This window comes from Plutella xylostella, chromosome 23, assembly GCF_932276165.1.
Source record: "Plutella xylostella chromosome 23, ilPluXylo3.1, whole genome shotgun sequence".
Taxonomy (NCBI): domain Eukaryota; kingdom Metazoa; phylum Arthropoda; class Insecta; order Lepidoptera; family Plutellidae; genus Plutella; species Plutella xylostella.
This window is the reverse complement of record NC_064003.1, coordinates 3,339,960-3,367,347: the sequence shown is the minus strand read 5'-3', so window position 1 is coordinate 3,367,347 and position 27,388 is coordinate 3,339,960. Positions and strand designations below refer to the sequence as shown.

The 27,388-nt window shown below is 36.2% G+C and overlaps 5 protein-coding genes across 7 annotated transcripts in view; 3 read left to right on the top strand and 2 right to left on the bottom strand.

Moving 5' to 3' along the window:
- The window catches only part of LOC105383533, a 66,182-nt gene extending 65,110 nt beyond the window's left edge, over positions 1 to 1,072 (bottom strand). The window contains exon 1 of the mRNA XM_011553594.3: positions 890 to 1,072. Coding sequence (XP_011551896.3) covers positions 890 to 1,030 — 141 coding nt within the window. The 5' untranslated portion in view covers positions 1,031 to 1,072. The remainder of the gene's footprint in view (positions 1 to 889) is intronic.
- A 2,422-nt stretch (positions 1,073 to 3,494) lies between these two features.
- On the top strand, positions 3,495 to 4,636 carry LOC105394046 (SRR1-like protein). 2 transcript variants are annotated; one of them, XM_038113455.2, is made up of 3 exons: positions 3,495 to 3,648; positions 3,740 to 3,803; positions 4,439 to 4,636. In XM_038113455.2, the coding sequence occupies exons 1-3, from the start codon at positions 3,503 to 3,505 to the stop codon at positions 4,475 to 4,477; spliced, it is 249 nt and encodes an 82-aa protein (XP_037969383.2). In that variant the 5' UTR covers positions 3,495 to 3,502; the 3' UTR covers positions 4,478 to 4,636. The 2 variants fall into 2 exon arrangements, with proteins under 2 accessions (XP_037969383.2, XP_037969382.2); XM_038113454.2 differs by having other exon boundaries at positions 3,740 to 4,636.
- LOC125488541 (protein FMC1 homolog) lies at positions 4,444 to 5,022 on the top strand. The gene has a single exon (XM_048629416.1). It carries the CDS (start codon positions 4,444 to 4,446, stop codon positions 4,768 to 4,770), a length of 327 nt encoding a protein of 108 aa, XP_048485373.1. The 3' UTR covers positions 4,771 to 5,022.
- On the bottom strand, positions 4,937 to 21,184 carry LOC105383530 (short/branched chain specific acyl-CoA dehydrogenase, mitochondrial). 2 transcript variants are annotated; one of them, XM_048629414.1, is made up of 10 exons: positions 21,027 to 21,184; positions 20,434 to 20,554; positions 18,919 to 19,019; positions 18,410 to 18,616; positions 16,400 to 16,570; positions 13,647 to 13,810; positions 6,905 to 7,049; positions 6,297 to 6,432; positions 5,470 to 5,648; positions 4,937 to 5,030 (listed from the first exon to the last, which is right to left on the bottom strand). In XM_048629414.1, exons 1-9 carry the CDS (start codon positions 21,057 to 21,059, stop codon positions 5,470 to 5,472), a joined length of 1,257 nt encoding a protein of 418 aa, XP_048485371.1. In that variant the 5' UTR covers positions 21,060 to 21,184; the 3' UTR covers positions 4,937 to 5,030. The 2 variants fall into 2 exon arrangements, with proteins under 2 accessions (XP_048485371.1, XP_011551891.3); XM_011553589.3 differs by lacking the exon at positions 4,937 to 5,030 and having other exon boundaries at positions 5,464 to 5,648.
- A 2,741-nt stretch (positions 21,185 to 23,925) lies between these two features.
- Positions 23,926 to 27,243, top strand: LOC105383529 (activator of 90 kDa heat shock protein ATPase homolog 1). Its single transcript, XM_011553588.3, has 4 exons — positions 23,926 to 24,538; positions 24,834 to 25,370; positions 25,940 to 26,090; positions 26,597 to 27,243. Exons 1-3 carry the CDS (start codon positions 24,182 to 24,184, stop codon positions 26,069 to 26,071), a joined length of 1,026 nt encoding a protein of 341 aa, XP_011551890.2. The 5' UTR covers positions 23,926 to 24,181; the 3' UTR covers positions 26,072 to 26,090; positions 26,597 to 27,243.
- The last annotated feature ends 145 nt before the right edge of the window (positions 27,244 to 27,388 follow it).

Below are 27,388 nucleotides of genomic sequence, written 5' to 3'. Positions count from 1 at the left end.
ATGTTTATTGTTTATGGGTGTGCTACTGTGCTTTTATGTTCGAATGTAGAAAAATAATTAAAACTAATTATTCGAAAAGCTTTAGTAGGTACCTATTTCAAATCACGTTCTCTTTATTTTGTGTTCGTACAATGACACTAGGTGCTTGTTAGACTGAAAACTGAAACCTTCAGCTAACTTGAATCGGCAACCCACAGACTGCCAAGTTTACAGTCATGTGAGTCGTACGCAGCACAAAATATTTACTTACCAAATTAAAATTTAATTAGTAAAACTTAATAAATAATTAATCTAGTATACATCGTTTGTGACGTTTTTTTATTTATACAAGTGTTATTCTAGGTGACAGTCAAGGTAATTATTCAGGAAGGTAGGTACGAAGATATTGAAGATAGTTTGATAGGTACAAGTACTTTACTAATTAATATGTTAAGTACCGATAAAGGTAGGTAGTTTGATATAAGTAGTAAAGATAACAATATTCATAACCGATACCCCATATCGATTAGATGATACCGATAGGACTATTCTAAGAATTAATAAACATTCTATACCACAGTGTTCGCAAATTAATTAAAACTAAATAACTATGCCTAAAAAATATTTTTAACTAGCTGTCCCCGCGAGCTTCGCTTCGCCTTAAAAAGTTTTCCCGTGGGAATTCCGGGATAAAAAGTAGCCTATGTTCTTTCTCAGGGTCTAGATCATATGTATACCAAATGTCATTCAAATCCGTTCAGTAGTTTTGGCTTGAAAAGGTAACAGACTACAGACGGACAGACACAGTTACTTTCGCATTTATAATATTAGTAAGGATTAATTAGGACCTTAAATTTGTTAGACTAGTCTAAGACTACATACAGTACTTATACACAAGCAAGGTACTTACCGTATCCAAGTCATATCCAGCAGTCCTCACCCAGGTTGATTTCGAGAAAAATCCAGGAATGCACTTTTTTTTCCACCTCGCAAACAAACCACCCAATGTTTTGTTGCGCTTAGAACGTCGAGTTACACTGTACCGGTCCATCTTCACACAACTACCGCGGAAATATAATTATCAACAACACCATGAACATGTGTTATGTATGCAACACTCCAAAGTTGTGATAAAACTAAATCGCACGTTCAAACACGGCTCCGGCAGCGGAGCAAATTATAATAATGTTACATAAATTCTAACGAGGCAAACACTACCTTTCTGCATCGATTAGCCTTTAAACAAGCGATGGCTTTTGGAGCAACGTTATTAATTTAGAATTAATTTTAGAAAGTGTTCTAGATTTTTATTGTTTATGGTTTTAATAATAACTGGCTGGTTAATGAAACTCCTGTTTGACTGAAAAAGAAAATTTGCGCGCGCTTGTTTTGTTTTTTTAAGGAAAATTCCGGGCGCGTTTCTGATTCCCTGTTGGTGCGTCGTCCTGTGACTGAACTTGTGTGGTTAATAATATCGTTTGCTGCCGTTTATTGTCGCCTTATTCGTCTTACGGTATGTTGGAACGAATACATGCGCGTGATTCGAATAAATGGATCCAATCATTTGGATGGAACCCGAGATATTGTAGGCATCACAAACTTATAGACCTGTCCTACAAATAAACGTTTTCCCAAATCGCATTTTGCAATTTTCGCAAAGCGATTTGGGAAGACCCATGGTGTATAATTGTATATTATTATAACATGGGAAGACCTTGCATTTGCAAAAAAATGCATGGTTTTCTTTACTGCTCTTTACTGTAGGTAGTAGTAACCTATAACTCGCCCATGATTACTAGGGTACAAAACAGTAGTTATAAACACAACATAAAATGAAGCGTTGGTTGGCCTGGAGCATCTTCCTGAGTGCAGGTGGAAGGGCACAGTGACCATGAGATCAAATCAAAAAACTAACCTGAACTTAACTATGGCTCCGGTGTACCTAATACAGACATTCTTCGTGTTAATACTAACTCAGTATGTCATTCAGCCCTTTGTCACTTCCACGTCTCCATTCCTTGTAAAGTCTATGTCCCAAACTTCTGTACAACATGTAACTAACAATGGCCACTCAATATGCGTTTCATACAGTCGTCCTCCATGTTAGTGGGTAATTTTACTAACCTAAATACTTACTGCCACAAGGACGTACATCGCACTTATTTTATTTAATGAGAAACAGGGCATAAAGCTTCTTTGTGGGTTACGAAGTGAAAGTTGTTGATTTAGAGTTTAATGGGTAACTGGGGTACTTAATCTTATGTTAAAACTTTAAAGTTCAGATTGCATAACTTGTGTGCTGGGCAATGCTGGGTCAACTCATATCAATATCTAGACAGGTCTAGTGGTCATTGTTAGTTTGTGGACCCAAAGACTGAAAGGGGTTACATTCGGGAACCTTCGACTTCAACCCATAGAATACTCAGACCATTCTACCAAAGTTTCCATGGTTTATAGACAATCTTCTTCAACCAGTGCATGATGCAGAGATAAAAGTGGACTGATCTTGACAAGTAATGATCCACGAATTTAAAGTAGGTACCTACCTAGCTCAGTTTACATGTTATAGGTAAGTAGTAAGACAACAAGAGCTGAATATGTAAGCTCCCCATTACATAACTTTTCTTGAGTTAAGTATGGCTCTCATTAATCTATAGCATCAAAATAGACAGGTGTATTAATAATAATCATTATGTCCAATCCATCCATCCACAATTTTGTAATAGATAAAGATAACCGATAAATTTACTTGCATTGCCGATATTACCATGTCACGCATACGATTAACACTAATCCAATTTAACGAATTTAGTTCCCATATTTATCACTACAGTTAAATGATGCTAGTTCCTATATGTGAGAGACGAATTAATTATAATGAACGTTTTTTACATAACATTGATTAGTTGGTTTTAAATTAAATGGAGGGCCGCCGGCCGTAGGCAGATTGATTAGAATTACGAAATGGATTAAAACTGGTTGTTAAATTACCGGAAGTACCTACTGGGAATTACATACTTTATTTACATTGCATAGGTAGGTACCAAGTATCGGAAAGTCGGCCTACCGCAGCCCAACGCATTTATGCTTTTACCTAAAAAAGACAGAAGCCTGTGTGCACTACAACATACACATATTGCCCAACCAGTTGCACTCGGGTTATTGTTTTGAAATCGGGCAAGTTTAACTTATGGATTTCCCCTATACCTCTCACACACACACATAACAAACTGGATTCAGCCTTCTTCATGCATCCTCTTCCGGTAGGTCGTCTTTCCAGCGTGATTGAGGGCGTCTGTAAATAGATAGCCGGCTCACAACAGAATTGTCGACGAATTGCCTCAGTTCTGTTGCAATATTTCAGAGAAATGTAATTTTAGTAGTAGGTAGTAGTCTTTCACACCGAAGGCACTGAAGAATGTAACGAAGTTGTGCTCGAAGAATCTAATACATTATTTTAAGATATAAACTGGATTTTTGAACGCGCTTTATATATTTTTTTATTATAGCAACACTAACTAAAATGTCAAACCCCAATGTTGACAATGATGGATTTCGTTTAGTCGGCTCTAAAAAACGTATTTCCAAACGAAAACCCACTAAAGTGCCTGAAAGAGACTTTAAAATTGAACAACAAGATACTATTATTGACTTGGAAAAATCTAAACAGTAAGTTAAAAGTTTCCCAAAACCAATTTAGAGGTTATGTTACGCGCACTTCGCATCGCATATAATATTTATTTCTCTTTTCTGCTTTCAGGCGAATTCTAGCAGCTGTTGACGATTTAAGATCTTCACCTTACTATCATACAGTTACCAACTCTGTGAGTACCCTATTGAAAAACAAGTCAGTGATAGAAATAGTTTGTTTGGGTTTAGGACACCTAGCCGATTGCGCTATTTCTCGCTATCAATTAGCGCTTTTGGTGTGCCTTCGCAATCTCCTCAAACCTAGAAAAGTATTAGTTCATGACCCAGTGTTCTATAAAGCTGAATGCCAGATTTTAAATGACTTGGAACTTGAAGTTATTGAGGAAAATAATGAAGGCAGTTATGTAATATCAGGAGAAGGAGCAACAGTGGTCTATTTACCACATTGCCCAAAACAGCTGACCAATAATTTCCTTTGGAGTAATTGGTCCCAAAATCTACAGAACTGTGTTCTAATTTGTAATAGTTTCGCCTCATTGTTTGAGAACCAGCCCAATCGGATTATACTAGAAACTGTCCCTTACATTCATAAGATTCAACCACATACTACTGAGATAGCATTAGAAAACAATTTCAAGTTTACAGACATTTTTAATGACACCTCCATTCATATTTTTCCAAACAAAGCCCTTGAAAAGCTAGATTCAAAGTTTTGGGCAAAGGCAGATAGACCCTGTTACAACGACACTGAAGAATTCATAACATCTTGTATGATTGAGAAGTTGACTTTGTAAATTGTTATTTGAAGGTAAAATGGCATCTATTAGTACGAAGCCAGCCCTTGTAACCCTCAGAGGTCTTCTATCTGAACTACGAAAACAGAGTTCTACTAAGAAGCTTGCGGATAACCAAATGGTTCAATACATCTTTGGTCAGTACCGTATGTACCAGAGTACTGACCAGCAACTGTGCAAAGCTATAGATGAGATGCACTTCAAGGCAAAAACTTACCATACCTACCTACGTGAGGGACGCATGTACAAGGAACTAAATGAAGAGTTTAAGGGAAAGGGTGAGCGAAGTGTGGAGGAGACCGCAAGGATGGTGGGATTCAAGCTGCCGCATGACCCCAAACCTTAAAACCCAATACAAACTGTGGATTAATGTACAAGTAAACTTTATTTAAGTGTAGCTTAAATGTAAATAAAATGTTTCTGTAGATAAAACTGTTGTTTGTTTTATAAATATGATTGCTGTAAATATACATTTTATATTCTTAGGTATTGGTTAGTTTACAATTTGTTAACATAATTTACATATCCATGCACACCTACATAATGTTAAAATTAAGTTGGCACATGATATTCACATCAAATACACATTATCCTTTACTACATCTTAGTAGTCTGACACAATAATTACAAAGGTGCTTCATAAAATTCATAATAATACCTAACTATATCTCGTTTCAACTAAGATGGTTCCTGTGACGTTATGGAGTTATTTTGCGGTTTTAGGGATATCCCATAGTGAAATTCTATAGATTTTGTCTAAGTATCAACTTATTGTAAATAGTCGTATCCAATAAAATGTACCTAATTAATAGACACAGATTTCGCATTAGTACCTACCCATATTAGTGCGTAATTTGGAAAATGGGGAAGTAAACCTTTGGCAGCACCAGCGAGTGTGCCCTTCTGGTTCTGACCAATTAAATTATTGGGGAGAAAAAATGGCGACTGAACCTACCAATTAGATCTTGGGAATTAGGCACAGTGGCCTAAGGCGCCATCTGTGAACTATCACAGGAATCATCTTATCTGAAAGCCTCAACATTCTTTACTGAGTATATTCCTTCTCAATGAGCTTGGCGATGGTCTGGAGCTGCATGTTGCTGGTGCCCTCGTAGATGGTGCCGATCTTGGCGTCCCTGAAGAACTTCTCCTGGGGGAAGTCGCGCGTGAAGCCGACGCCGCCCATGAGGTCGATGCACTTGGAGGTGAGGGTTTGGGCGATTTCTGAAATGGAAGTGAGGGCATCGTTAGTTTTGGAAGCTAGGTATATTTATATGTACATTTTAGGATTTTTATAACCTTTAAACAAATTAAAATTGTCTTATAAAACGTGACAAGATGTGTGTGTCTATTTGTCTTTCTCTGGCCAGGCAGATTCGAAACGGTTGCATCGATTCCAATGCGTATTTGATATAATCATAAGGAATTTAGTAGAGTCACAGTTAGCGTAATGCTTGTAATGCACGATAGCCGCACTTTATGCGCCTGCGAAAGTTATTTTAGCAATGAGTCTCCAAATCAATCGTCTCCGTAGATAGTAATATCAAGTAGGTATACCTATACAATACTGTGAGCATACTGTTCGGTAAGGAGGCGACCTAGATGGAAACAGCTAGCAACGTGCACTTAGAATATAAAGTACCAACTACATGAGTATTTTACATACGTACATACTATCGGCAAACTTTCCCCCAGTCCCTTTTCTTAATGTAAGTAAGTACCCTATTTGTCGAGCGAGCGTTTACGCATTAGGCGTTTTGAAGAGCGCGATTGCATGTGTTCGCCTTCGGTAGACTGATATAACCCAAAGCGCGCACCTAAAATAATGTAAGTATCATCTATTGTTCTTATGTCTGTTACATATTGTATTACCTGAAGCGAAGTATTTAGCCATGGCGGCCTCCTTCACAAACTCCATGCCGTTCTCCTTGAGCCGCGCCGCGTTGTAGGTGAGCAGGCGGGCGGCTTCCAGCTGAGTCTGGAGCTGCGCCACTGTGTAGCTTACACCCTGGGGATAGGGGATATGCTATGTGTTAGTTTTTCGATAAGGCTTATGCGTATGGAGTTGCGCTACTGTGTAGCTTACACCCTGGGGGTAGGGGATAGATCAGGATTAAGCACTTGGCAAATATCATACAATTCATCAGATACACAAATCTGATGACCAAGATCACAGCGTATCTAAAACTGATAGATCAGTGATAGTGATAGCCTACCCTGAAAGTTATTGTTTGGCTATGCGATTGATATTGCAAACGGCTTTTGGCCTGGGCAGGTACTACCACAGATTACAAACAAGTGAACGAATAACACAAATCTGAACTTTAAGGGTTTGTGTTATTCGTTCACTACGCGTTCGATACAAAGTAGGGAACCCGGTTAATAATATTAGTATGGTGTAGGTATCAATAGTAGGTATTGATCTATATTCGGTATGATAGATGCATGATTTACGTAATGATATAGGTATGAGTTGTTACCTGGAAAGCGTAGATGCTCTTGCCAAACTGCTTCCTGTCCAGCGTGTAGGGGATAGTGGCGTCCATGCAGCCCTGGCAGAGCCCCACCATCTGGGACGCGATGCCGATGCGACCCTCGTTCAGGAAACCGGCCGCGTATTTGTAGCTGAGGGAAGGAAGGATAAGTTAGATATTGTAGTAGGTAGTATGTAATGAGGCGAGCAATCAAGAACACGGTTGATGTGCGAATGGTCTTTATTATTAATATGAAGTACGTATTAGGTACCTATGTATGGAGGGAAGGTGTTGCCACACTACACCTTCCCCCTTTTCGAATAAAAAAAATGTTACATAATTACATTTTTTCAACTTTTAATATGAGTCGGTAATTGTTAAAATAGATTTTTACAAGTAATTACAGATACAGAATAATCAGACATTTAAATTTCGTTCTTCTCCAAGGTTACTAATATGTTACTACTTAAGTTCACTAAATTACTTAAAATTGGTTGTTTTTAAACAAAAAAAAAATACATTTTGAATCTTTTTATATACAGGAAAATCCTAATTTAAAACAATATGAAAACTCGGGTATGTTATTAGTTACGTACAAACTCTATATAAATGTATAAACATTAAAATTTAAATTGATTTTATAGAAATAAGTTATTGCAAGTGTTTTTGTACTGAACACAAAAATTAAACCACATCGTTGACATCAAAGCTTTTTTTTTTTTTTCATTGATTACATGGTTAAACACGTAAAGTTAACATTAAGAATTTAAGTGTGCACTTTATATCCAACAAAGAATAATATAATTTCCGGACTATTAATATTTTAGTTTTATTTATTTTTTAATACAATTTTAGTTATGGATATCTTAATGTATACCAAGTATTAACATAATATATTACGTATTAATTTCCTATTGCAAATTCTGATTCTGAAAAGATTTATTATTATGATAGTGCACACATTAATACAATATAAAATGAAACAATAAGTACAATTATAAGTTTCCTCAAAACTTAACATATATTTTATCTTAACATAAAGTAATGTTGACGCATTGTTGACGACTCGCTTGTTGATAATTGATTACCCAAACATAAATGTATTTATTAATCTTTAATAAATCTCTATTTAAAAATCTTTTATTTTTATTACATCTGTATAGCTGTATATGTATAGGTACCCTTAAAATGTATTACTCTAAATCATAGTAATTTATTTAAAAAAACAATATTAAATGTTTCGATATTCATGATAGTTATTTAGTTTCAATATAATTCAACTCAGTACATAGGTACTTGCCCTACAAGAAACTCATTTAACACAAGTTGTGTCCAACTAAAATTCAAAATTATCTAATGATTATAGAAGGATTTGTCCTTGATTGTACTTGTAAATATATTTAAATGTAAATTATTAGTTTATTTGATTTATTTACTACATTATGATTAAAACTTTCTCTTGCCTTCTTTTGTTTTATACCAAACTGACGTAAGTTATTAATTTAAACCATTATAATTTTTCTTTCTATACATATTTCCCTTTTTAAATATTTCTTTAGACATTTACTATATTTTATTTATTTAGCGTATATTTATCATCATTCATATTCTTTTATTATCAAAATTACCTTTATTCATTTATTTATACTTTACTTCATTTATTTTGCGTGTATATTTCATCATTCATATTCTTTTATTTTCAAAGTCATCTTTTATTATTTATTTCTACTTTTATTTCATTTCACACACATACATTTACGAAAGGTACATATAATTATTTCCACTCTTTGGTGGGCCAGCGCTGGTCTTCATTATTTATTTATATATTTATCTGTAGGGTACGCAAAACAACGAGAGTCGACTCTATAATAATTATAATATAAAAAAAACACATGTTCCATAAATATTACAAGGGCACATTTAAACTAGCTCTACTCTTAGGCAATTCCAAAATTCTTCACGGAGGGTTCTCGACCGCACTATGATCAGAAATAAGGACGTGACACCTTGTTGTACCCTACCATATGTACCTTCGATGACTTTGCTATTTACTTTTTATTTATATAAGTCCTCTGACCATACGTAATCGCTAATTATCTTGATAATTGCGCTCTGTATGTCCCTTACTCATATTTCCTTCTTTATAATACTCATGTCCTTTAGAATCCTTCGGCCAATAAAATATTGTTAACGCTTGGGTGATCAGTCCAATTGTTTATCAACGTCTTAGAGACCAAAGTATCCTCAACCATACATTTCTCACGTGCACATGAGCTACTGAACTTTCATACATTACCTAATATTCTTTATCATTGCTTACTCATAACCTTTTTCACTATAATACATGCATCTTCATTCAATTAACAAAACTAATCAATCCCTAGACTCAAAAGAGTACTTTAAACAATCTTTATACGTGTACATCGATACCTAAACCCTTCGCTTATCTACATACGACGACGACAAGACGATTCGTACCTAATCATCATTTCTTGGAACGACAAAAAGATCTTTAATACTACATCTAGCCGTGTCTTTGCTCGCAAAATAAACTTTATATTTTATATTTTACTTATCTTTCTTCTATTACGATTTTGTTTTCTTTTTAAACCATTATGTTTACGTAACAATATCTAATATTATTAATATATTTTTATTCTTTACATTCCAAACTTTATAATTTTTATTTATGGGTAGGTACCTATACTATACCAGTTATGTATATATTTTTCAAAATCATATTTCCTAAATTAATTCTGTACGTAGTTATATTTTTACTTTACAAATTTATTTATTATTTATATATCTATCTTCTGTAGTGACGTACGTGTCTTTTCGAGATACTGTACATTTTAAATAATTTGTATTGAAAGTTATGTTAAAACTGGAACTTCGTTATACTGTTGAGATATATTTTAATATTCGATTTATCAATATGGTTCGGGCATAACATTATTTTAATTTAGTGAAAAAATTACAGGTGGTCAGGTTTCTCTGAATCTAACTGTACTTAAGTATCTATTTTTATTTTATCATCAATTATAATTTTTCTATATTGTATTCAATTATCTCACACGTTGAATTTTGTGACTACTACATGTTTCTGTTTTGTGATTCTATTTTATACTGCCAATGAATTATATCCTAAACGTAGTTACATCCTAAAATAATAACGTTATTTTAGACCTGTTAAAACTTTAGCTGAAATGTTGCATCGAGACATGACATGATTTCCCAATATGCATGATCATCAGATTCCTCACTGCATGCGCGGCGGATCGAAATACGATATCTGTTGAGCGTGTGACCATTTTTGTAGATGAACTGAGAAGTATGTTTTTGTTATATGGATTCACAGAATAATGCTAAGCATCGCTCCAAATATGTAATTGCACTTTGATACGAGTTTATAAGAAAAGGTCTAATACAATTATTGCTATCTTCTCTATGGGATATTAGTATAAGATAATGGGATAAATGGGAAAAAATATTATCGGTTTTAGCGTTACGAAACTATGACATACCTACAGTATTGTGCAAATTAATGTGAACACGAGTGAAAATTTGAAAAAAATACATTTATTAGTTCTAGATTTTAAAAAACCAGAGATATATTAATACAATTTAAGTTGTTTTAATAGAAAATGTGTCCTCCCTGGCTTTTATTACTTCTTCAACACGTTTTAGCATAGAATCGACATGATTTTAACAGTTTTCTGATATTTCCTGGTCTAAAAAACTTGTATGGATTACAGCCCCAATCATTTTAGTTTTTCTTGTGCAATCCGTTTTACGAGGTCTAATTTTCACGATGGCCCACTTATTTTCAATGGGATTAAGTGCCGGTGAGTTCTCTGACCATCCAAAGGCATGATATCTTGTTGTCCTTGAAATATTTGAGCATAATCATCATCATCAAAAACACGTGGCATAGAGCCGAATTTTGTTGAAAAACTTATTGACCGTTATCATAAAATTTCCTTAGTTCAACTTCTAATCTCCGTTCTAGCAAGTCACTGTATTTTAGCGAGTCCATCATCCCTTCGATGGGCACAAGTCATCCGGTACCTATATAAGAAAAACAGCCCCAAACTAAGAAAAGTTGATGCTAACGGTCAATAAGTTTTTCAACAAAATTCGGTTCCATTCCTCGTGTCCAAGATTATGCTTAAATAATTCAAGGACAACTAGATCTCATGCCTTTGGATGGCCAGAGAACTCACCGGCACTTAATCCCATTGAAAATAAGTGGGCCATCGTGAAAGTTAGACTTCGTAAAACGGATTGCACAAGAAAAACTAAAATGATTGAGGCTGTAATTCATACAAGTTTTTTAGACCAGTAAATATCAGAAAACTGTTAAAACCTTGTCGATTCTATGCCAAAACGTTTTGAAGAAGGTATAAAAGCCAAGGAAGACACATTTTGTATTAAAACAACTTAAATTGTATTAATATATCTCTGGTTTTTTAAAATCTAGAACTAATAAATGTATTTTTTTCAAATTTTTACTTGTGTTCACATTAATTTGCACAATACTGTATTACAAGAAAATAACATATTACGGTTTTTTTTTTTTGCATCTAGTTACTGATAAAATACTATTGTTTTTGATTATGGTTAAACATACTCGTAGGTATGAAATAAGTATTTACGCGGTATTTATTACTAGAATTAAAATATAAAGATTTGTATTTATTGAATTGCATATTTACGTACTATTCATTTCATTTCACCAATATGTGGCTCATAATGGATTATTTAATTAATAGATTTTTTATTTTTCTATTTTACTTTTTATTTGATTAAGTATTTATAATTGTAAATTAAGTGCAATAAAATATTTTATTTATTATTTCTTATCTTCGTATCTATAATATTATGTGATTTAATAAATGAATAGCGGTTTAATTTTTAAATGCAAATAATCAATTTAAATATAGCTAAAGTGATTAAGTAAGTAAATAGGAAATTGTGCAATGCATTGAATTTGTAATTTGTATTATTTTATATTTTAAACAAAAATGTATCTATTTAAGTATATAATTTAATTTATTGTAATTTGATTAGGTTAGCAATTTAATTTTGAAATTTGAATAGTACTTTGACGGAATTTACACATTTTAAATTAAAAAATATTTTCGAACAAATTATAAAAAATAAGGTAAGATTTTCTATTATTATATATTTTATTATTTGGTAATTTTATGTAATTTTGCAAGTAGGTACTCTAAACCTGTAAAATAAAATATTCTGAAATGAAATATAATATTATGTGATATAACAATTGACAATAAGTATCGACACGCACGATAAGTATTTGATTTTCTTATAATTTTTACTAGATTTACTTGATGAAATTACCTAGTCGTCAACAAGCGTCAATAACTAATTAGATATCTATCTTTTCCCAAAGAAAATAAACATGCAACAATTTATAACTGAATTACTAATATTAATACTTTAGAACTGAATTACTATTTAAGCATTCGAATACTATTTATTCTTACTGAAATATTTATGTATTCATCTTCTACATAAAATTACAAAAATACTTTACTTATATTTTGACAACAATAACTTTACGAATTTAACTTTACGAATACGAGAATTTAACGAATTTAACTGAAAAAATGTAAATCAACTCAAAAAAAAGAATTTAAATAATTTGCAAACCTGAATTTCTAAGTAATGTTCCGAAAGAATATAAATTTCTCATCTGGGTGGCGCGGCGGTAGAACATGCGGGGATCCAACTGTGGGCGCGTCCAGCTCCTCGCGTCCCTCTGGGCAGCATCAGGCAGCAGCATCCTCCTCCAGCCTCGCAGCTGTAGCTCGGAGGACATCCTCTGCTACCCGACTCGCACACTCCCAGCGCCTTCTCCTCAGCAGCCAATTTGTCTCCCGGCGCCATCCATGTTTTATTTTTGTAGAATTTTATTATATTTTGTCCACTTGATTGTCATGTTTATTTTCTTCAAGTTTCTTATATTTAATTAATTATTATTATTTATTGGAATTTTTATCCTTTAGATTATATGAATCGTCCATTTTCATTTTATCACTCACACATTTTTTTTTTTGTAAAAGTCTTTTGTTTTTAATTTATTTTATTATTCGGTCCGCCGGCACTGCCACGGAGGCAGGCCGGCTGGCACGGTCGCCATGTAATGAGGCGAGCAATCAAGAACACGGTTGATGTGCGAATGGTCTTTATTATTAATATGAAGTACGTATTAGGTACCTATGTATGGAGGGAAGGTGTTGCCACACTACAAGTAGTTATAGGTCCAAATAAACAACACCAGTGTTTGGATGGGGAAGGCTGAGGAGGAAATATTTGGCAGAGACTTGGGCACGTCTATGTCCAATTGTCCAGCAGTGTACTATTATTGACTGATTATGATTGTGAATATAAGTACCTGGTCTACGATTTTTGAATATTGGTGCATAATTGAGTACCTACCTATAATTATCATTGATCAAAAATAATCTGTAAGCAAAGGAGGAACTTCATACATTCTTCATTCATTAGCCTTTCGATATCAAAGCACTCCATTCAACTCAACTCATTAGAATAGTTCGATAGGTTTGGAAGATTAAAAAAAAGAAAACCCTATATTAAATAATGTTGTAATTGTTGATCTGAAGTACACCGCTCTGTGCATCTTCTACTTCTACTAAGTAGACTTAGTTTAGCGCAGATAAACTATAAGTACATAGTTGATCAATGTCAGTATCCAACTCACCCCTTCCCATACTCTCCCAGGATGTTCTCCTCGGGCACCCTGACATTGTCGAAGTGCACCATGCAAGTGCCCGACGCACGGATCCCGAGCTTGTTCTCCGGCTTGGCCACGCTGAGCCCGGGGGTGTCGCGCTCCACGATGAAGCAGGTTATGCCTTTGTAGCCCTGTGGGGGGGTGAGGTTAGGGGGTTAAAGGGAGAAGTGTGTCTGACTGTGTGGAAATTTGGGACTATGACTGGGATACCAATGATAATGAGGCAGTCAAATGTCGGTAAGTACCTACCAACCTGAAATCCTGAAGAACTGTAGGTATAGGTAGGTATGTACTTATCAGATAAAGTAACAAATATTAAAATTCACAGAAAAGTTGTATCAGTGTACCTAGTTGCCGAAGCAGATAGGTGCACATAACACATTGACTCTGATTAAAACTAATTGGTAATTTTCGTTTTTTTTTTTTTAAATTAGGTAAGTAATCTCTAATCTTTTATCTCACGGAATTCTGACAGTTATCAATTTTTGACATGTCAGAGATCACAAACCTTTTTTGGCTGGGTACTTTTTTCAATACGAGTCTGAGTATCAGTTGTATCCGGACAATTTTCTATATTTATATTTTTAAATATTTAGAATGATGGTCTTTACGTTAGGCGCTAAAGAACCACGAGGACGCTTCTTACTGGGAGAGAGAAAGTCTGACTCTTGTGCTCTGTCAGATGGAGCCGCTTCCTGGGAAGGGCCAGGTTGTGGCTCCATAACGTTTATAAAAATCAACAACCTATCACAACGCGAAAGGTCAACGATAAGAAACCGGCCAATTGCCAGTTGGACTCGCGCACTGAGGGTTCCATACAAGTGTACTTACCTGAGATATTTTTCCTTTTAATTTCATCATTATGTACGGTGGCCTGCGCCTAAAAGTATACAGGCGGAGTTTTTAAAATAGCGATCTCAAGCTCACATGCTGCTCAAGCACATCCACATAAACACCACTGCTGCACACATCACACACAACACGTCCCCGCATTTATAACAGATGTAGCTGGTCCCTTCATCATCAGGGATCGCTATTTTAAAAACTCTGCCTGTATACTTTTATGCGCAGGCCACCGTACATCTATATGAAATATTAGCTTCATATCTTTAACCGTTTCTGAGAAAAAGGGTGGTGACAGACAGACGGACAACAATAAGGGTTCCCTTTTTCCTTTTCAGGTACGGAACTCTAAAAAAGAATAGTAACAATCGGATCAATCGTTTCCGAGATATTCGTGGACAAACATACATACCAACAAACATATAAACATACTTATACAATAAAAAAATTGATATTTGTTTATTAGGCTTAATGGATTATCATATGTTAATATGGTGCAGTTCCAATAATCTTACACAGGTACCTATATACCGAACATATTATGTACTTACCGAATTGAGAATCTTTTATTTGAAATCGATTAAAAAGGTTTGTTATCCCTGAATTTAGTAGCAAGTGATGCCATGCTAAAGAATAAAATAAAGTAATTAAAATTAATTCGATAAAATGGTCGTGAGTCGTGATTTTACTTAATATTATAAATGCGAAAGTTTGTGAGTATGTGTGTATGTATGTATGTGTGTACCTTTGTTACTTCTTCACGTCAAAACAACTGAACCGATTTTAATGAAATTTGGAATGGAGTTAGCTGACACCCTGGATTAACACATACCTAATAGCTTATGGGTTAATCCACGGGAAAACTAATTAAGGTGAAGCGAAGCTCGTGGCAACAGCTAGTATTGAAATTATTTGTTATTTTTGTATAACCTACTTCACTTGAGCAAGTAAATATTTAGATTTATGTTTTTCTATGAAAACATTAAAAAAAATATTGCCTTTAAATGGATCCAAATTTTACCTTTTTTCGGTGAAGAGCTTTTTTAGTGGTATCACTAATGAAATGTCAGAATTCCGCGGAATGAAAAATTAGAGTGTAGGTACCTATTTATTAGAGTTAATCAGAGCCAATGTGTTATAGTATATCGTAGATACCTCCAATTTTACTACCCTCTCTAGCTCTAGATGATAACAACAGACGTGTGCATTTATTTGTGCATTATGCAATAATAGTGTTTGTTTACTTCGTTACATAAGCATTTACAGAAGGAGATATTAATATGAACCAAATAAATAAATATTCTTGGGAACTTAATTGCGTCATGTTATTTAAAAGAGCTGATAAATGCCCTATAAACGAACTTACATAACTGAAACAATAAACAAAATACACTATCTGTATTACATTTACTTATGTGATATAGATAAGGGAGGTAGCTCAATATAAAACTGTATCGCTACATTTAGTTGTTCCCCTGTATATTTTATTACTTACATTCTATGTACGGAGATATCCTCAAACCCATGAGAAAACGGTTCGGCATAAAATAAGCAAAATACTCCCGAATCCTGAATACCCCTATTTGTTGATTATGATACCATTGATACATCTATTCTTCTCGGCAAGTCGGTTACAAAAACTGAAGCTGGTCTAGGGCTCGTTACCGTGGTGAAAGGATTTGCCAGTTGCTGACTGCGGAGGAAGATCTAATATCTAGGTACTTATCTTTATAATAGATAGGTACTCTAGGTTACACTCATTTTCGGACTATCGCAGAATGCCTATGATTGAATGAGCGACCATACCAGCCTGACATATTAAACCTTCCATTGATATTGATGGTCTTATCCCCTACACCAATGGGTGTCATAGTTACCTTGGAGGGATCAGCATTAGCCATGACCAGAAACACGCCGGCGACGTCGGAGTTGGAGATCCACATCTTGGAGCCGTTGATGACGTAGTGGCCGCCATCTTTCTTGGCCACGGTCTTGAGCGCGAAGGCGTCAGAGCCGGAAGACGGCTCGGTCAGGCAGAAACTGCCAGCCTGTGGGAGGAAAGATGTTATAGATTTGGTGTTTTACTAAATAATCTAAACATATACACACATAAAGATTACACAGTAGCCTATAAATAGTCCGCTGCTGAATATGGGTCTCATCTCCTACTGCATGGCTGGAGGTTATTATCATAATTGCATTGCTTGGCAGCCGAGTTAGAGACATCACACAACATACACAATAAAGTAGTAAGTAGAGTCTATTTGATGACTGAAACATGTTCTACCAAATTTTGAGCGGTGTCAAATTTTTGGAGCGGTGGTAGCCAAGTCGGGTAAACGCCCGCTTCTCACGCTAGAAATGCGAGTTCGAATCCCGGCCCGGACATGGTACCAATGAGTTCTTTAAAATTTAAGTACAATGTATACCATCGCTCTTATGGTGAAGGAAAACATAGTGAGGAAACCTGAAAATCTAGGTTCTAGATGTATACCCTAAGTGCATATTGTATTGTACTCATTTTAGTTCGATACGGCTCGTGACCTATCACGTGAGTACAAATGTACAGCGAAAAGCGGGTGAGTCACCCTGAGTACCCCTTCGGGGATTACAGTCATGAGCATAATAAAATTATACTGTATGTAATTTTTTGAATTAACTTTTGGTATGGCTTTCATTTGAATGGTTTAGATTTCAGCATATTTCAGACAGCCAGTAGGTTTGACATGATAACTTAGTATCAGACACCATCACATCATTTCAGGATTCCTACGAGAAACATGCTGAAGCTATAATAAGTTCGCCGGCAAAGGTTAGCCTTTGCTTAGGAACCCTATACATATGGGTAAGTACTTAAGTAGATTACCTCCCAAAGAGATAGGTATATAGGTATGATTGATTTAACATATTATTATGAATTTATGACTATCACGATAACATTGATAGACAGCTTGATAATCTTGTATTCTCGAGAATAAGCCTCAGTCAGTCAGTGCCAATCGCACCGCTTTCATCACAAGAATCACTATAATTTGGTACAATCATTCACTTTATCAATTTGTCCGCTACATGATGATAGCAACGTTCTTTATGTTTTTTTATGTTCATGAATATCAGCATTTTATTACAGCACAAACAGATAAATACATATATGTATACCTACCCAATTATATCTAAGTATAGATAGGTACATACACCTTGTATATTATGTAGATAGGTATGTAGGGTATTCGCCAGTAACTTTAAAAAGTTTACTAAATTATTTTGTATGCATGAAGGTTGTTTCTAACTAAAAATACATCTAGGATCTAGGTAGGTATGCTAAATGTTGATGAACGTAGAGCGTAGATAACAACTAACTGACGTCGCGTCTCCAAAGCATAAACTCGTCATTGTTTCAGCACAAGTTTTATGTCTAACACTAGAAAAAGATTGTTAGCATAAAACGACGTTAAGTAACAGCACAGTATATAAATACATACATACAGTATAACAGTTAACAAACAGTTCAAAACGCACTTCCAGTTCAAGCCCAGCAGGGGATCGGCAACACAAACAGTTTGACTCGACTCAGATTGTTGACTGTACCTTCTACTCTAACAGTCATGCAGTTTTTGCACCCTCCTATTCTTCGCCAACTAATGAAAACAAAATCCTAATCCTAACTAATATTATAAATGTGAACGTAACTGTGTCTGTCTGTCTGTCTGTTACTCTTTCACGCCAAAACTGCTGGACGGATTTGAATGAAATTTGGTGTATATATTATGGTCTAGACCCTGACAAAGAACATAGGCTACTTCAATCCCGGAATTCCCACGGGAAAACTTTTAAAGGCGAAGCGAAGCTCGCGGGAACAGCTATAATAATATTATAAATCTACTTACATATTCCGTGCAAAGCTTCGTCAAGTACTTCTTCTTCTGTTCCTCAGTGCCTAGCTTCATGAACAGTGAGTTGACGAGCGTGTTGTGGATGTCCACGTAGGCGGCGACTGCCGGGTCCACTCGCGACAGCTCCTCCACCACCAGCATCATGGTGAGGAAGCCGCAGCCTGACCCGCTGTATTCCACGGGGGTTTCGATGCCCATTAGCTGGGGGAAGGATAGGGGTTAGAGTTTAATGGAACTACATACATAATATAGGTTTTGCTTAAGTAATACATTCTAGGTATTCTATAGGGGCGGCAATGTTTCTTAATGGATGATGGAGTGCAAAATACAGATAGTTTTTTAAGACCAATACCTATCACTTTAATACCTAGTTATACCTACATACCACCAATAGTTAATATAGTGGGAATGTGGGAATAAGTTATAATAATTACTATTGGAGATGGTTTTCATTGTATATAAGTATAGTACTTAACTACCTAATAGGTATTGGTATAACTTACTCCGTTGTCGAATAATAGTTGTCTGATGCCGTCATCAATTTTGTGCTCATCCTCCATTTTGCGGACCAGCGGGAGGATTTGGTCTGTTGCCAGTTTTCTGACTGAAAGGATACAATAACTTAAGTAAAGTAAAATTTAGTGACTTTAAAAAAACTAGAGCCCGACCACTGATAAATACCACTTGGCGTAAAAATACCCATGTCACACGATAATACTTCCGTGATTAGGTACCTTGTGGTGCTCCTAGACTAGGGAGATGTGGTGTATGGCTTGGCCTAGATCTTAGCAGAGAAAGTGGCACAGGCCAGGATATGAGTTGTGTTTGTGTTAGGTCATCTATTATAAATGTAAACCACAATCCTGCATCCTGGGGTGCTTGAAAGGAGCCGCCACCCTGGGCAGACAGCGACTCACTGCCTAATCCTTTCACCACGGCGATAAAACCTACTCCAGCTCTAGTGATAGTCACCGACACGTTAATAAAAAGATCGCAATCCTGGATCTTCAACTCTATTCTATTCTATTCTATTCTCTGTGGGGGTAACAGCAGTACCTGCACCTGGCTCTCTCGAATGGAACCTTTGTGCATATCCCCAAGGTCTAAACTGCCTTCCTAAGCTTGGACCATTTCCCCACCACGCTGGTCCACTGCGGGTTGGTGGGTTCACATATCTAGATGTGCTAAATCTAGATATGCAGGTTTCCTCACGATGTTTTCCTTCACCGTAAGAGCGATGGTATACATTGTACTTAAATTCAGAAAAGAACTCATTGGTACATGTCAGCGCCGGGATTCGAACCCGCATCTCTGGCGTGAGAAGCGGGCGCTTACCCGACTGAGCTACCACCGATCTTCAACTCATATGTCCATTCTTTCACTGGAAGCACTGCTGGTGTGGAAGCAGAGAGGAATGCCCGAATATAAGTGAATAATATAGTTTAACATTAACTTAACTACCTACTTATAGTTATTAAAACTATTATTCAATTGTTTTCCGCGATATCTTGTTTGGAGTTGACCTTGAATAACGTCGTGGCTTGAAAACAAGTGACATGATTAAATACGAATGTGTGTGGTGTGTGTATTTTTAAAGATACCAACGTTAACTTTATTTGCCTACTGATTATACACGCCCATTTTTAGTTTTTTTAAGGTTCAGAATCACTTCTGTACCAACGATACCTTTTAACCGTATGCACGAAAGGAGCCATCCTGAGTGAGGTATCAATGTAACTTAAAGAGATATAACTACCTACGTCCAGAGCAACACAGTCAGCCTCTGACACCTAAAATTAGTCTGACTGACAAACCCTAGCTACCCCAACTCTAGAGGACTCTATTTGACGAAAAACTAATGAACGAGAGCTGTACTTAGTGCAATCGGGACGTTTAATAAAAAAACAGTCTTGGTCATGGCTCGCGCAGACAGCGCACCGAAACTTCGTTTTTCGTCATCCCCCTAATGTCGATCCCCCTATAGTGTTAGTCACCAACATGCTAAGAAGATGACTTACTAGTATCCTTCATGGCCAGTTCATCTTCAGTGAGGACCGACAGCGGCCGCGGCGCCTCTGTGCTGTAGCACTCCTTCTGCTGGACGGCGGAGACAGCTGGAGCCTTCCATTGCTCCAGGATCTGGGGATAAGGAGATTCGAGGTTTTACTGGTGTCGGGTGTTAACAGTAATTTAATAAAGGCAAGGCGCTATCATTAGGTAAGAATGACAGGTGAGGTATGTAAGGTATGAACTATCTATGTTCGTATATTGTTATGAGAATTCTAAAGTTATCAACTTATTATCATTCATGAAGTAAACTCGATATGATTTTTATTGACTTCAGCCGTTTTAACCATAGATACATGGTAAGTAAAGGACCTATTATAGATAAGTTAAGTAATTTTTATTTTTGTTAAAATAAGAGCAGATAACTATCAAGATTCTGAGTTAACTTTTACGAAAATTTCACTTAATTTATATCTTTGGCTACAGTTCGGTAACTATCCAAGTGTTAAATTAATTCAATACCTGCAACGACCTACCACAAATTAATTAAATCTAAACAGCACTTAATTTAAAACAGTTATTGTGGATAACTCAAAATAATCACCTTCTTGGCAACGAGTCGTCGGACCGGCAGCATTGTAACCTTTTTGTTAAAATCCTTTTTGCAATAGTTTAGCGCGAGTGGAGAGCGCGGGCGCTATGTAGGCAGACCGACCAACAACTGGTTTCCAATCGTGTATTTATCTCGAGCCGGTTTTATCTTTTGCAATGACGATTTATAAATATAATGATAACAAGTAAGTAGGTACTTATGTATTTAGGTAATTGTTATTTGGTGATGATGTAACATATTGTGGGACGGGCTTAGGCTGCTGGTTATAAGAAGTAGTAATTATACCTACCCTTAGATAGGTTTTTAGGGTTTATAGAGGTGGCTATGGGGTTGAAGGTAAATGACGAATTATGATTCTTGATAAATGCAGGATTCTTGAGGCCAAACTATTTACTGAATCAAATTACATTTTCTTAAGTGTGTTCTAAGTGACGGGCGCGAGACGACTAGCGTCCGCGCATTGATCGCTACTGGAAGTTACTAGAAAGCTGACATTGCAAATCGTGACTATAACATGTGACGCTACATCACTTCCCCCGTTTTTTCAAAATTTTTGTCAAAAATTTTCAAGTACAATACGTAATACCTATGTTACAAAAGCCTCTCTTACGGAGCTTTAAACTTGAAACGTACAATATCAAACAAAACAGAAATCACAAAATTACATTTCAATACTGATACAAAATGAACAAATCAAACTTATAAATCACACAATAAACCACTTGGTAAAACTACGTAGCACTATGTTCACTCGCGACGCGCTTATCACATTCCGCTGACCGTGCAAGATGAACGCGGCTACCTCGGTTCTGCGAATCCGACCTCGTGTGTGATTGAACCATGTGGGAATTTCCGATCTAAAAATAGCTTCTTTCGTTGCATCTCTCATCCATCCTGGCGGGAACTTCCTTGAGGACCCTCGAGTGAGCCTCCGCGTGGGGGACCAGTCCACTATGCTCCAGCTCGGCAGCCTCGCAGCGAGGAAAACAGCCCACAACTCGCTAACTTCAGAAGCGCCGATTACCGCCCGTTGACCTGCCGTCGTGAACGCGCAATCGTAACTTCTATGTGTGTTCCGCTCATCCAGGTCCTGACTTGAGATGCTTCGATACGCTAATTACTTCTGCGTTGCGTAACCAAATTTTGTGAAGGGGTGATGCACTTCCAGTAGATAGATGTTCAATTTCTTGATAGGTATGTTGTCGCCTGTTACCCCATGGCCTTGCTGGGGGAGCCGTCTCGTCCACGCCGTTCCATGCTGCGCCGCGTCATCGCCGTGCTGACTCCATAATTTCTTCCGAAGGTTGCGTGTTCAGTTTGTCGGAGGTCACCAGTTTAGGGTTTATAGAGGTGGCTATGGGGTTGAAGGTAAATGACGAATGCAGGATTCTTGAGGCCAAACTATTTACTGAATCAAATTACATTTTCTTAAGTGTGTTCCAAGTGACGGGCGCGAGACGACTAGCGTCCGCGCATTGATCGCTACTGGAAGTTACTAGAAAGCTGACATTGCAAAACGTGACTATAACATGTGACGCTACAGGTTTAATTTAAAATACTTAATCAATAACAGAAAGGGAGATAGTTAGGCCATAAGCGGCAAGTTTCTCTGCCGCCTTCTTCATCCAGCCCGCTATAAGGATTTCAATGCTATAATATAATAAGGAGGAGGTGGACACTCGAGAACTTGTGTTCTCTAGGATCTGCCAGCCCTCTGCTTCTTGTTATAGAAGTACCTAAGTAAGTAAGTACCTAACTAATCCTGAAGATAAACCTGAGGTTCCATTTATGTATGTACATGCACGAATAGAGTTCGGTAAGTGGTAGTAATAGTATTTGGTTGGTAAGTACCTCACAATAGGCTCGCAAAAGCTCGCAAAAGCTGACACACCTAAACAAATAATATATACAAGTAAGTATAAGTAAATAGGTAACTACCTACTTAACACAAACAACATTAAAAACACAACGTTAACAAAAATGCTCATATAGTTAGGTCGATTTACATCAAACGAACGCACAGCTAGGACCATGCTGGTACTAGGTCGTTTTACTATGGGCACGATTTGAATCCGCAAGAGCACGAGCCACGGGCTTTGGAAGTAAATATAGGTAGTTACCTCTAAAACCGTGGTTTCACTCATATACTAGAATATTATACTAACCATGAAACGAGCATACTGAAGCAAGTAAACAAACAGCCCTACCTATTTACCTACCTAGCGCAAAAAAGTTATTATTCAGATTTTTCTCAGAATAATAACTAATCGCTTTCTAGTGAGTATTTCAAACAGCGTGTATTGGAACGTTTATCAACATCCGGCAGAATTATTTTTCTATAGGTTGGCAGCACCGATTTCTAGAAAACCATAGAATTTAGGTTAGGGTTGCCATATAAAATATAATATGCCATATTTCGGGTAATATTATTATATTTCATAATGTCTCTCAATGAATGCATATAGGTATAAAACAATCAAACATATCGTACTTAAGTTAGGTACAGTATCAACCTCATAAAAAGTAGTTTTTTGCTTTTCTTATTTATTTACAATAAAATGCTAAATAAATACAAAAATAGACTTAAAAAGTAGTGCATACTAAGGCGGGCTTATTGCCAAGAAGCAATTTCTTCCAACCAACCTTTGTTTGGTGAAGTTTTTAAATACATGAAACTCTTTCAATACAGTAAAGATCTATAATTTAATTTAATTTCTAGGTCTAAAACAACATTATTAGTGTTGAGATTCGTTATCTTGCATTTTGGACACTTTGCCATTCCTATCTATGCTTATTTGTGTTTAAGCAAGCGGAATCATTTTATCGAACACACTAAACTTAAAAATACGATTAAAAAAATCGTTATAGCCAAATATTTTTACCAAGCATGGCCACATTTTAACTGTCAACTGTCAAATAGCAGCCGAGCATGATCACGACGTTTCTCGAAAATTTGTGAATGTGAATAATTTCTAATCAACCTGCCGCAGTAATCGCTAAACGAAAACTTACACTTTAATTTAACTAAGTGGTACACCAAGCTGTTGTCCAAAGCTTTTGCGAAAGAGTTTGTGTCATAGAAATCTGACAAGTGCAGTTCACAGTGTTATTTCAATCGATTCGGTGATCTCACAAAGACTTGAATCATGGCTAAATGGGGAGAAGGTGACCCACGATGGATAGTGGAGGAGCGTCCCGACGCTACCAACGTCAACAACTGGCACTGGACGGAGAAGAACGCTGGACCCTGGTCTAAAGACCGACTGAAGGAACTTCTAACTAACTTAAACATAACCCAAAACGGTGTGGACTGTAAGATATCGGAGGTGGAAAAGATTGACGGAGAGGCGTCGGCGAACAACAGGAAAGGGAAGTTAATATTCTTCTACGAGTGGAACCTGAAATTGAAGTGGGAGGGCCGCATCGCGGGTGGTAGCGATGTCATCAAGGGCGAAATAGAAATACCTAATTTATCAGAAGAAAACGATATTGGCGAAGTAGACGTAAGTATTTTGAAAATCGTTATCTTATGTAGCTTTATTTTATGGCCATGTCAAAGTATGAAACTCACAGTTAGTCATGTAATTTAATTAAGTTATCATGTCATGGCATGTATACCATTAAGTTGTATTATTGAGAGCCTGTAGTTATGAGAGCACTACCTTTGAAACAGTTCATTTAACCTCAATTTCCTGTTGTGGTTTACGAAATTTGATTACAATTCAATTTTACTTAATTCAAACTAGCCATTAGATAATTGTTTAATTTATATTTTAAAATATCTCTTAAAATTTTCAGATAACTGTGACAATCAAAGGAAGTGGTGAAGAAGCCCAAAGAGTAAAATCCTTCATGCACAACTACGGCCGAGACGAAATACGGAAGCAACTCAAAGAGTACATCCGGAGCCTCAAAGAGGAGTTCTCAAAAGGCCTAATTCTTCCCAAGAAGGGAGAAACATCCGTCAAACCCGACAATGTATCCACCATAACCAGCGGCTTCAACAAAAAGGTCAACATGGAACCAATAGTCTCAACACAGAAGTCAGAAGTAGGTGTTAAACTTGACACAAAATCTATTGAAATATCAGAAACGTTCCAATGCAGAGGGAAAGAGTTCTATGATGCTTTGACGAGGATAGAAATGGTGACAGCTTTCACTCAAGGCCATGTCAAGATGGAGGCGGAGAAGGGAGGCAAGTTTGCGCTCTTTGGTGGCAACATTACGGGTGAATTCAAAGAACTTGTTCCAGATAAGAAGATTGTTCAGTACTGGCGGTACAAACAGTGGCCTGAACAGCACTTCTCCGAAGTCACTATTGATATCAATGAGAAGGTAAGATTTTGAGAGCTTTGCTCTATGATGTGTACCTTATTCATAAAACAAAACACAAATATTTAAATAAAAAGGACTACAACCAGCTATATCCCATTCCACGGGGAAAGACATCTGTCAAAACCCTTATTCTTATTACATTCAAATAAGGGTAGTTTATGTTTGTATCACATGTCTTTCCCCATGGAATGGAATATAGCAGTCTCCATTTTTAACTGAATATTATTTAAAGACACAACTGAAAAAATATGACTTATTATCATAAAGCTAGTTAGTTATGTATTAAACAAATTTATGGGGATTGTGCTGAATGTATTTTGCATTTCATGTTATTAACATGATACATTTCTGAAAACAATGATAATATCCATGTCTTTCTGAGCTGCAATGAAACATAGACATAATCTTATTTATTACATCAGCTTAAACTAACTTAAACAATGAAATAAAGAAAAAAAAATAGATAGACATTACAGACAAGAAATTACAGTTCCAGTAATATAGTTAAACAAGTTAGCTTGGTCTTTAATTTATTCTCCTACCTGATGAAATGATCTCCATTTTTCCAGGACGACCACACGGTGGTGACGGTGAAGCAGCACCTGGTGCCCTCGGCCGAGGTGGACAAGACGAGGGAGAACTGGAAGCGCTACTACTTCGAGAGCATCAAGCGGGCGTTCGGCTTCGGAGCCTTCCTGTGATCGGATTTAGATAATCTAGGTTGGTATTCTTATTGCTATTGTATTTAGTTAGGAACACGTGACTAAAAGTAGGGCTTGTCACCATGGTGAAAGCTTTGACCAACCAGATTAATATCATAGTCGCTAACTGCCCATTTTGCGCTGAACGTATACAATAATATAAGAGACAGGAGGTGACAGGTCATTCGGGAAGGCTTCTTTGTGCACCCCATGACCCCATTATGTGGATGGCGGATTTTTGTTGCATTATTTAGTGGTATTTAATTACAAAATAAAGATTGTTGTAAATTTATACGTGGTCACTTCTTGAGATTTAAATCAAAATTACCTTTGACAAAGTTTTACCCTTGTGCTTTTACAAAACTCCTTTTGACTGTCCAATTTACCAGGCGTTACCTTTCCGCAAAGCACCATAATCGAACTTAAATATATCAGTTTTATTAATCTACTTATTTGTAAGTTATAAATTTGTTTTGTAGATTAGATTATAGAAACTAATGTGACTTTTATGTCTTCTCTTTTCAGGTTCAATTTTAATATTAAGAGATCGATTACATTGGAGACACTCAGTACCACAGTCGGCGAGGAGCTTGTTTGCAGTTTTATACGATTCATCTGTGATGAACTAATTTTCCGTTAAACTTAGTATTTTTTCTAACAAAAAGTGTTTGCTTACTATATTATTGGTTTAAAAATAAAAAGCGAAACCACCTTGAGCTGTATCTGTAATGTTTGGATGTTTACCAACCAACGATTTTACATTTTGTACGATCTGTTTTTTACGATTACACAGTGAAAAATGCATAATCTCAAACATAACTTCTAACTATTTCAGTACAGAATTTTTAATGACTAAGTATGTGTATCTTTGTGAGATAAAATATTTGCAATGAATACTTATGGCTTTTTGTGAGATTAGCGATATACAAATTACAATATTTTTTTTGTACACTAAGGCCAAAACCGAGATACCTACCTACTCAAACAAAAACGTTTACGTTCCAAAATAAACATGCCTCAAAATAATTGCAAATATACTATTGATTTTCTTTTTACCCACCAAAATTGATACAAGATTATCTTGCTATAATGATTGTATGATGATTGAGGAATTAGTGAAAACTTTTTCTTAGTTTATTTATAAAGCTCCAATAAATTATGCTAGAAAACTAGGTAATGTGTTTCATTCATTACCATTACTTTTGAATATAAACTAGCAATTTTATATTTATGTTTGAGTACATTGAACTGCGTCCCACAGACAAATGAAAAGTGTAGGTTTTTCTTAACCGATCGGGCAGTGAAAAATCTACTCAA

Bases quoted from the DNA above. Each gene is read 5' to 3' on its own strand.
- LOC105383529 (XM_011553588.3), top strand. From the start codon at position 24,182: ATGGCTAAATGGGGAGAAGGTGACCCACGATGGATAGTGGAGGAGCGT. The intron at 24,539-24,833 runs GTAAGTATTTTG...TAAAATTTTCAG, and splicing joins ACGATATTGGCGAAGTAGAC to ATAACTGTGACAATCAAAGG. The intron at 25,371-25,939 runs GTAAGATTTTGA...CCATTTTTCCAG, and splicing joins CTATTGATATCAATGAGAAG to GACGACCACACGGTGGTGAC.
- LOC105394046 (XM_038113454.2), top strand. From the start codon at position 3,503: ATGTCAAACCCCAATGTTGACAATGATGGATTTCGTTTAGTCGGCTCT. The intron at 3,649-3,739 runs GTAAGTTAAAAG...TTCTGCTTTCAG, and splicing joins GACTTGGAAAAATCTAAACA to GCGAATTCTAGCAGCTGTTG.
- LOC105383530 (XM_048629414.1), bottom strand. From the start codon at position 21,059: ATGCTGCCGGTCCGACGACTCGTTGCCAAGAAG. The intron at 20,555-21,026 runs GTGATTATTTTG...CCTTATCCCCAG, and splicing joins GACGACTCGTTGCCAAGAAG to ATCCTGGAGCAATGGAAGGC. The intron at 19,020-20,433 runs GTAAGTCATCTT...GTATCCTTTCAG, and splicing joins ACTGGCCATGAAGGATACTA to TCAGAAAACTGGCAACAGAC.
- LOC125488541 (XM_048629416.1), top strand. From the start codon at position 4,444: ATGGCATCTATTAGTACGAAGCCAGCCCTTGTAACCCTCAGAGGTCTT.